The sequence below is a fragment of the Zonotrichia albicollis genome, chromosome Z (genome assembly GCF_047830755.1).
Source record: "Zonotrichia albicollis isolate bZonAlb1 chromosome Z, bZonAlb1.hap1, whole genome shotgun sequence".
NCBI classification, from domain to species: Eukaryota; Metazoa; Chordata; class Aves; order Passeriformes; family Passerellidae; genus Zonotrichia; species Zonotrichia albicollis.
Window position 1 is genome coordinate 42,885,877 of NC_133860.1, and position 9,777 is coordinate 42,895,653.

Here is a 9,777-nt window from a genome sequence, read left to right on the forward strand (position 1 = left end):
TTAGCTTGACTTCCTGTCTGAGTTCCAGATCTGAAACCTGACAGGAGAAGCGTCTGTGATAGAAGAGATCTCATCTCTGGAGAAGAGAAAGCTCGGGAGGGTCTTAACCTTGTGTACACATACCTGGTGGAAGGGAAGTGTATGTCACAAGTAGTTTAGGTTGCTTAATGAGCCACTGTCAAAGGTATTAGCAAAAGCAGGTTTAATATAAATTTGCAAATCATTACTTTAAAAAGTTTGATGGCAAGATTTGCTCTATTACTTACTAGAGAGATTAAGCATACAAAGAAAAATTGAATTAGAATCCATCTGAAATTATTCACAGAGATAGGGAATGCAAAACGATTAGGGAGACCTCCTGCTGAGTCATGGCATTCAAAGAGGACCCCCTTACTTTTGTAGAAGCATAGGTTTGTTGGTAATTACACAGTGAGCAAGAGCAGGACATGGATTGAGATGGGTACATACAAAGGTAGGGCAGCACTTTTTCAGGACAAACATCCTTGTTGTGGCTTCTGGAAATAAAGCACAACACGGTACAGTGCAGGAATGGGGCTGAGGTATCCCCATGACTCCATGAAGCTCAGGTGCACATGTGCCCCAGGACCTGGGCACCCCATCAGCTGGATTTTCCTTTCCCTTTTCCCCCTCCCCCATCTCTCTTCCTTTTCACCCTTTATCCAAACTCCACTGGTGAATCTAGGACATCAAGGACTAACATACCAATTTCCATGCTAAGTATGGATTTTTGAGAATCCTCTGACTTTTATCATTCTGTTCAACCACAAGCACATATGAATTTTGGATACTTCCTTCTCCTTACAGATGGGATGCCACAGCTTTCCAAACTGCTGATAGAGCATGATTGAGAACAGTCACAGTTCTGGACTTCGTCAGTGGTTTATCTGTAAAGGACTTGGCAACACTCAATCATTGACTAGTTTAACATTTATGAAGAGATTCAATAGGATTTACTCAACTATATAACATAATTATAGAGCTGAGATGGCAACGCTTATAGTGTACTTGCTATAGCGTGTTTAAATCAACTGACAGATATATGTGTATATATGCATACGCACAAAGATAAAGATACCTACTAAATTTCCCCTTAAGTTCAGTGAAATACTCATATTGAATGCCTTTGCATTTCTGAAGGAGTGAGGGTTCAGCCTTAAGCAGTATGGGGAGCTATCAGTTCAGGTCCCATCTTTAGCTTTTGACATGGGTCCTCTGAGTATTGCAAACTCTTGAGTTGGTGAGCTGTGGGAAGTGTTTCACTCAGAGGAGCCTGCTGTGGCCCAGGAGGGTTAGAAGGACCATTGTTTATAGGATTGCAAGTTGACTCACTTAAGATGCCAATTAATCATCATCCTGGCTGTAAGCAATTACTGGAATTCTTCCAAAGTCCAGTAATAATAATACCGTTCCACTGGCTATGGTTCAGGTAATTAATGTTCGAAGACTATTGGGGATGAGCAATCATCTCCTGTGCCCCTCCTTGGTTAGGCATCAGAAGTTCCTGTTTATGGAATGTTTCTGGTAAGCTCAAGGGAAGTTTAATTGTGCAAGGATCATTAATCAAGGCAAAAACCTAATGAGATCTATGGAGGAGGCAGAGGCTATGTATCACTGCAGGATATAAAGATGGATTAAGACTCTGTGATGCTCAGTTGGGGAAAAACTGGAATATAGGAAATTCTACTTAAATAAAAACCAGCTTAAACTAGAAGTGGTCAAATGCTGTATCAGGTTACTCAGAGGTGGTGGAATCTCCCCACCTGGATATACTCAAATCTGCTGTAGGTGACTACTGCCTGTATAAACTGGAAGAAATTTATTAGGATTTGATTTGCAATTTGTCCTAAAAACTCTTTGGCTAGAAGTGAAGTACTATTTAAGAGTAAGAATATAAAGTAGTGACTGTGGATATTTATAGTGATAAAATATTCTGTTTGCCACTAAATCCATGACTGGAAGATTACCAATTCAGTTGTAACATTGCTGAAAGCTTCCAGTTTAGAAGTAGCCTTTGATTCTTTTATTTCAAGAATGCAAGCTAAATATATATTGATCAGCTAAAGCTTGTGACCTTTAGCTTCTCTTCAGTATTTCTTAAAGCCACCAAAATTGCTACAAATAATTGTAGTATCAAGACTGTCAAACCATTTTCAAAGTTCATATATTTAAACCCTTTTAAATTCATACATATTAACTTCTGAAACTGTTCTCTTGCTTGAAATTAAGGTGCTACACTCTCCTAGATTAATTCATTCCATTAATGCAGTCGTGGAAAGAAAGGGGAGAAAGGCAGGAGGTAAGGAGGCAGGTAGAGAGTAGCTGCCCTTGTGGTTATCTTTCACCCTGCTCTGTGGTGATGCATCCCCTGCTCCTTTTCCAGGCACTACAGTGATATGACAAAAGCCTGCTGGGCCTCAGCCATGACTGAACAGCATCAGGGCTCAGCTCCTCTAAGGCTCATCAGGAGCACTGCCCGCTCCCAGAAACAGCTGACAAGCTCCTGTTTTCATAATGAAGAGCCTTGAAAACAGTTTCTCTTGCCTGACTGCCCTAACATCTTTGCTCTAACACTTTCAAATAAAGTGGCTGACCAAAACTATGGCCAGGATGAAACATTGTTATGACTGAAATCCACTCTCTCGGGCCCACAAATGGAGGTCAAAAATAAGATCTCCTGAGCTCTCCTGAGCTCTCCTGAGCTGCAGCAGGCTGCAAATAGCAACTTCTAAGTGGGACCTCTCAGAGCCAGCTAACCCTTGTTTGTTGTATACACAGGATTGCTGAACAAGAATACCCTCACTCCTTGAGGCCCAACCCTTTGGCTGCTGAGGACACCAAAACCATCCAGACTGAGTATTTCACTACCTTTGAGGACCATGTTTCACAGGTACCTTGCACTAGTTCTCTGTGTGCATGCATGTGCACATATGTTACAGAAAATCAAGGAGAAATTCTGCTTTCTTAGATGTTTAAGTATCTTAGGTATCTAACTTAGGCCTGTAAGGTAAAGACATAAGCTAAGTTAAATGTTGTCAAGTGTTGCTCTTTTGCTAAATTGTTAAGCTACAAGTTAGGTTAAGTTCTGTTAAATGTTATTCCTTTGTTAAATTGTTAAGGCTAAGCTATAAGTTCAGTTATGAGCGAAGTTTAAGCTGTAAGTTATACGTGGTTACGTTTGACTGCTGCTGAGCTTTTAGGCTGTTTTCTTTTTTATCCTTGTCCTTTCTATCCTTGATAGTTCTTGGTTAATTTCTGTTTTGATTTACTAGATTTTGTTTTTTGGTTTGTTGTGTCTCTTTTTCCTTAGTGTGCCTTAATTGTCTCATAGAAGTAGAACAAATCTTGCTAATCAACTTCGTTGTGCTGTTGCTTGATATCAAATCTGTTTCTTTCAGATGCCCTTGCCAGTGATTTTTTTAAGCAATCTCAAACACTCATTTGTAACACACACCCCAATTGCTGCTCACATGTTCCCAAGCCCATGATTCTGCAGGGGCAGGTATTAAACTTGGTGCTTAGTTTCTAATGTCAATCTGCAGTAACATTCCAGCTGCAGCCTCCCAGGTCTTCTTTCCCAGAAGATCTGTACCTTCTTCTGTACCTTTAGTTGTTACAGCAGGACATTGTGTGAGATAGTGGCTGTATTTCCCATATGGGAGATTTCCCCTATGGGAATGTGACCTGAATTAGGTACAACATACTTAAGCAAGGAAACTGCTATTGTAAAAACACCAAGAAGGTTTAGATCAAATACATACCACATGAGGAAATAAAAATTAAATCTCTTTATTTGGATAATGTTCAACTGAGCAAACATAAATATAAAAATGTGAGCAGTTGTTTCTGGCTGAAGTTCCTCATCAGCTTTCAGGGTCACTCTTCTGGAATGGCTGAAGGTTCCAAAGATTTTGTAAATTTCGGTAAAGTCCACTTATTTCGTAGGTGTCCACATCCAACACTTGGTATCCAATTTAAACGAGTAGAATTGCATTAATACAGCCATCATTTTCTGGATTATTAGTTACTTGGGCATATTTCCCTAGACAGAAAAGGGAATTGTAATTACATGTGTACAAAACCTGGAAGTAGTTCTTACAGATTAGATCTTTCTATGTTTGCAAATTCAATCAACAAGTCTCTACAGCACAGGGACTCAAATGCATTTTGAAATCTAAATCTACCTTCTACTGAGCTGTAAACTTATGTTCTCAAAACATTATATTAAGGCTCTTTTTTTATAAATGGATCATTTAGAGTTCTGAGATTAAAAAAAAAAAAATCTTAGGTTTCCTACTGTCCAAGTGAACTCCTCTGTTAAATGAAGTCTGTCTGATCCTATGAAGATCACAGAGTCACAGAATATGCTAAGTTGGAAGCGATCCACCAGGATCATTGAGTCCAACTTCTGGCCGTGCACAGGACACTCCCAAGAATCACAGCATGTGCCTGAAAACACTGTTCAAATGCCTCTTGAAATCAGTCAGGCTGGTGCTGTGATCACTTCCCTGGGGAGCCTGTTCCACTGCTCAGCCACAGCCTAGGTGAAGAACCTTTTCCCTGATACCAATTTAAACCTCCCTTGACTCAGCTTGGTGCTATTACCTGAAGTCCTGGCACCTCACACCACTGTCACTGGTCATAAGAGTGAAGAGATCAGGATCTGCCCCTCAGCTTCCTCTTGTGAGGACACTAAAGACCACAGTGATATCTCCGTTAGTCTCCTCTGCTCCAGGCTGAACAAACCAAATGACCTCAGTCCCTCCTCAAACAGCTCCTCCTCCAGACCCTGCAGCATGTTTGTGGCCCTCCTTTGGACACTCCCCCATAGTTTTGTATCTCTCTTACACTGTGGCACCCAGAGCTGCCCCCAGCACTCGAGGTGAGGCTGCCCCAGAGCAGAGCAGAGCAGAGCAGGACAATCCCCTCCACTGCCTGGCTGATGCCCCCCAAGGACATGGGTGGCCCTCCGGGCTGCCAGGGCACTGCTGACCATGTTCAACTTGACATCAACCAGGGCCTCCATGTTCCTTTCCAGGGCACTGCTTTCCAGCCTACTGTTCCCCAGTCCATACATACAACCATGAATGCCCCATCCCAGGTGCAGAATCTGTAAACGAGGCTCCTACACAGAACTTCCATTGCAAGTGTAATTCAATTGCTCATGGTTCACATGGTAACAGATTTGTGGTATTGCTCAGTATGATATACAAGCAAGTAAGCTGAGTCTTTGCTCTGAACTTTATCCAATTTGATTTTGCAAGTGTGAATAGAAAGTGCAAGATTAACATTTAAAGCATGTATTTTTAGAGTTGCTATTAGTTGCTTCTGCTACAGCCCAAACCTAACTTTTAACAATCCATCAACTATGACTAGAGGATGAGATCTTGACAACACACAATGCAATGAAGATCAAAACCTTTAAAAAGTAGTTCAGCAGTATAACTAGTTAAATTTACTTACCCCAGATAACTTTGCCCCCTTGTGTCACAAGACCAAGCTCGCTCACGTTCACCTCAATGACAGTACCCTTAGTAATTACTCCCAGCTGTGTATACAAAGGAGATGATGGATTCTTTTTCACACCAAGGATAGGCAGGCAAAAAGTAGCTTTAAGTTCAGGATGTGTCACATGTGCCTTCTTGAAACGTAAGCCCTGTTGCATAAAGAGTGTTAGAATGAGTTAATATTTGCTTTAAACTCTCACAACTGATCTAGTTAAACACTGGGAATTATGTCCTCATCTCTATATGTTTAGAAAGACTAGGAAGAATGAAACAACTTGGAATACAGAAAGCCATCTGCCTATTGTAGACTGACAGACTTATTTTAAAATCTGGTTAATAAAAAGATAAAGCTTTCCATGTATGTTTTCAGGATGTCAATTTTTAGTAGCAGCCCAACAATAATACTTGTTGCCTTGGACAATTTCTGTTCCATGAAGAAGTATGACAAAATATGAAATACCCATCTCCTAGAGCAGTTTTTATCTAGTGACCTGCACTTCATAGAGGGTACTTTACCATTATGTACCATAAATTTTTCTGTGTCAAAAAAATCTTTCCAAGGCTGGTGTGTAAGACCATCAAACTAGCAGTGAAGTATAATTCAACAGGCAGCCTGCACAGTGACTGTTGAGTCCGGGAAGGGAACAGGAATGGCTCTTTATAGAAAACCAACACTATCTCACTGAATCCAGCTCTTCTGCCTGTGTGCTGCCAGGCTGATAGAACCCAGGCACTGCTCCTGCAGCTGAGTAAGTAAAGGCTGGACTGGAGGCACAGCTCTTCCCTTCACAGTCACAACTGTGCTTCAAGCTTATTTAAGCCAAAAGGAGGGAATTCTGAAATCCTGTAACAGAGTGGGCTTCTGCAGTTTGGAGAATCAGTGCAGCTTGAAAAAGACACCGTCATCTTTAAAATATATGCAAAGTATTTTTGATAAAGATTTTCCTATGCTAATTCAAAAGCTCATAGCTTTAACTTACTAGCATCATCTGAGTTATAGGAAAAAAAGCAGGAATTTCAACACAGACTGGACTCTAGAGGCATCTCCCCACCCACCATGCTATTAGAGGTTTATATTTTGGCAAGGAAACCAACAGGAATGTTCTACATGAGTAATGATCAAGTGCATAATCACACAAGAAAGTTTCTTTAACACAGAAAATCAAAGCAGTAACTCAAAATAATTATTACTTAAATGCTCTTTAAGGCACTAAAACATTACCATTGGTCGAATGAATCGCTCGTACTTAGGAGGCTTCCTAGTAAAGCCATCTCCAACGAAACAAACTTTTGTAACCATCCTCTTCCATGCCTTCTTCTTTCTCTTTCCTGTACGAATCACCTTTAAAACTTCTGTTTCTCCTTGAGCACGAACTTTTGGCACGGGCACCTCCCACTTCCCCTGGAAGGAGGGTAAAACAAAAAAAAAAAAGGTCAATATTCTTACCTGTCACATATTTAAATGAAAAGGGAAAAACCAAAGCATAAAATCAAATTTCTGGAAAGCAAAGGGTTAGACCACAGTTGTTATGCAACTCATAGCCACTTATTTAATTAGCACTTTAAAGTTCCAAAAACCAAGATACTGCATTTGCTCATATTGTCCTAAACTGTTCAGTCACTCAAGATTTCATGTTTTAATCAGTCTTTGCTTGAAGTCGGTTACATAACCTTGGCATCAGCAATATAAAGTGGTTGTTGTTATTTTAGGTATCTGAACTTTGATACATTTACTTACAGCTTTTTCCTTTCTTTTTTGTTTGATCATGTTAGAGAGGACCTTGGCCCGGGACTGGCCCTCTCTGTCCAGCAGGTATGCTGGTACAGCTCCTTTGGGTGTTTTTTCATCACTCTTCTGCTTTGTATTCCTCTTCTCATGCATTTTAATGCTGCAAAGAAAGAAAACCAATATTAACAACACAAGGAAAAAGACTTATTTTTAGATATACTATTTTAACTTAGCCTGTGCCTGCTCAAAGTCTTCTTTAAGAGGTATTTGTGAAGTATTATATATTAATATTTAAGGAATTATATATATATATATATATATATATATATATATATATATGGAATAATATCAAGGAAAACTACTAATTTCACTTAATCTTGTCATTTCCTACCAGGACAGGAACACAAGGAAGACATGCACCTCTTTAAGGATTTTCTGTGTGACCCAAAGCAAACAGCCAAGCACTTTGAGAGAGGGCAGCCTTCCTCTTTGCTGACAAAAAGACCCCGTTCTATGCCTCTTCTGAGATTTGATGGCAATGCTTACACATGTGAGGAATGTGTGTTTGTAAGAGGAGCAAAGTTTTGTTAATTTTGAGGCTGTTTACTGGGGGGAAGAAAAGACGCACAATAATAATAATTATAATTATTATTTATATTAATATAAGTATATATTAATAAATATATATTAATATAATAATTAATTATAATAATAACGGGTTAATAAACCCATCACCTCTAAAAGTAGCAGAGGAAAGCAGCTACCTACACTTTGAAACCAGCAAAAACTACAGGGTGGATAGGTATGAAGTTCATTAGCAATTAATGAGAATGTTAATGATGCCGAGGCAACAAGATAATGCTTGAGCTATGCAAAAAGCTGTAGCCATGCAAAAAGAAGTAGTTACTTTGTAGCAGGGTATGTGAATGAAGCATGTTTTAATGACGTGTAAATTTAGCACAACAAGCTAACTGTAGAAAGCTAACCACTGGCTACTGGAGCAGACAATCTTACAGAGCACCTGCAGGAAGTGGGGTGAAAAGTTCAAGGCTGAGGAAGACCAAGGAGCCTTCACCAAAAACAACCACCAGGAGGCTGGCGACCACCTCCTGCGGAAACCATGCATGTGCTACAAGGGCTCACGTAATCATGCAGTTAGAAACTATGTCGCAAAATGAAGGCTACGAAAGTGTAATGTGCGCATTAAGTAAGAAAAGCAGACAAGCTTTTCTCTGTGAAAAGAACGGACAGGTGAGTTTGTGGTACCGCTATCCCCCTCACTCCCAGCATCGAATAAACAAAGACCTGCTCTACAGGCTTTACATTATGGAGCACTACTTTCGTGCCTAGTTTTCAGGCATCATTAACAGCTTTGATTTCAAGTTCTGGATAACAGATAAAATTTATAGAAAAATGCTTTTATCGTCTATTATCGACACTATTGTTTATCCTTGCAGACAGGACTCATCTTCTGCTTAAATACTTCATATGCTACTGTATATTTGCTATTAACCACTAAAAAATACTGCCTCTTGTTACACTAAGACAGCAGCTGATATAAAAGCTCCAAAGAATTGCATTCACTTTTTTTGTCATGATTACATTAGTCACGGTTACTGCCCATCAACACTTGTCTCAGGAAGTACTTCTAGAAGCTAAATTGTTAACATTCATTTAAAAGAGAGGGACACTGAAATGTGTCTGCTGCGGCAAAGCCCCCTTCCTTCTACAGCCCGATCGCTATTTAAGACCATAACATGCGACTCAAGCAATAATGAGCTCTTTGTAACAATATCAACGTCTCATCTCATCCTTCAAGCGTCAAGATGACGGGACGGTATCAGAGAGGAGGCGGACACTCACGTCTTTTTCATCTGTATCTTCTCGGCATGCCGCTGCTTATGATACAGCTTCGCCTTCAGCCCGATCATCTTCTTGGCCTTGCGGGACCGCTCGTGCGCCTCCCGGCCCTCCTTCTTCCTCCGCTTCTCGTGGTAGTCCAGCCGGTAGCCATAGCGCTTGCGGTGGAGCTCAATGTGCTCGTTCTGCGGCTGTGGGCACAAAGGCAGCGCGGTCAGCGGGCACCGCCGCCCGCGGGCCGGTGACGGCTCCTCCGCCGCACGCGGGGAGGCGCGGCTCGATGGCGGTACCCTCACTGCGGGCCCCACCCGGCCTCCCGCAGTCTCCCATCCCTCCCCTGCACCGCCGTTTGCATCCCGCCGCCCGGCCCCGCGCCCGCGGCTGCCGCATCCCCCAGCGCCGGCTCCCACCATGTCGGCAGCCCCGCGGCCTCCTCCGCGGCGGAAAGGGCGGGCCTTCTGGGAAGTGGCGCCGAGTGGAAACGCTTCCGTGCGCCTCTTTGGTTCCTCCCCGCGGAGAGGCTGCGGTCCGCGTCCCCCGAGGGCTTCGCGCCGGGCTTGACGAGGCCAGGGAGAGGGGGAGAAACAGAGCGAGAGAGGTCCAAGAGGCGCTTTTTGCTGTCTGGTCTGTCAGGTTGTGGCGGAAAGCGGAACGCGGGAGGGA

The 9,777-nt window shown here is 42.0% G+C and overlaps 1 protein-coding gene across 2 annotated transcripts; it reads right to left on the reverse strand.

The window, feature by feature from the left end:
* Positions 1 to 3,791: 3,791 nt before the first annotated feature.
* Positions 3,792 to 9,676, reverse strand: NSA2 (NSA2 ribosome biogenesis factor). 2 transcript variants are annotated; one of them, XM_074533371.1, is made up of 7 exons: positions 9,525 to 9,676; positions 9,118 to 9,305; positions 7,264 to 7,414; positions 6,748 to 6,927; positions 5,482 to 5,674; positions 4,624 to 4,710; positions 3,792 to 4,060 (listed from the first exon to the last, which is right to left on the reverse strand). In XM_074533371.1, the coding sequence occupies exons 1-6, from the start codon at positions 9,525 to 9,527 to the stop codon at positions 4,658 to 4,660; spliced, it is 768 nt and encodes a 255-aa protein (XP_074389472.1). In that variant the 5' UTR covers positions 9,528 to 9,676; the 3' UTR covers positions 3,792 to 4,060; positions 4,624 to 4,657. The 2 variants fall into 2 exon arrangements, with proteins under 2 accessions (XP_074389472.1, XP_005488355.1); XM_005488298.4 differs by lacking the exon at positions 4,624 to 4,710 and having other exon boundaries at positions 9,525 to 9,675.
* Between the last annotated feature and the right edge of the window lie 101 nt (positions 9,677 to 9,777).

What these genes read in the sequence shown, in the direction of transcription:
- NSA2 (XM_005488298.4), bottom strand. An exon ending in AAAAAAGAAAGGAAAAAGCT is followed by an intron (nt 6,928 to 7,263) that starts GTAAGTAAATGT and finishes CCCTCCTTCCAG; the next exon opens with GGGAAGTGGGAGGTGCCCGT. An exon ending in AGCGATTCATTCGACCAATG is followed by an intron (nt 5,675 to 6,747) that starts GTAATGTTTTAG and finishes TTTATGCAACAG; the next exon opens with GGCTTACGTTTCAAGAAGGC.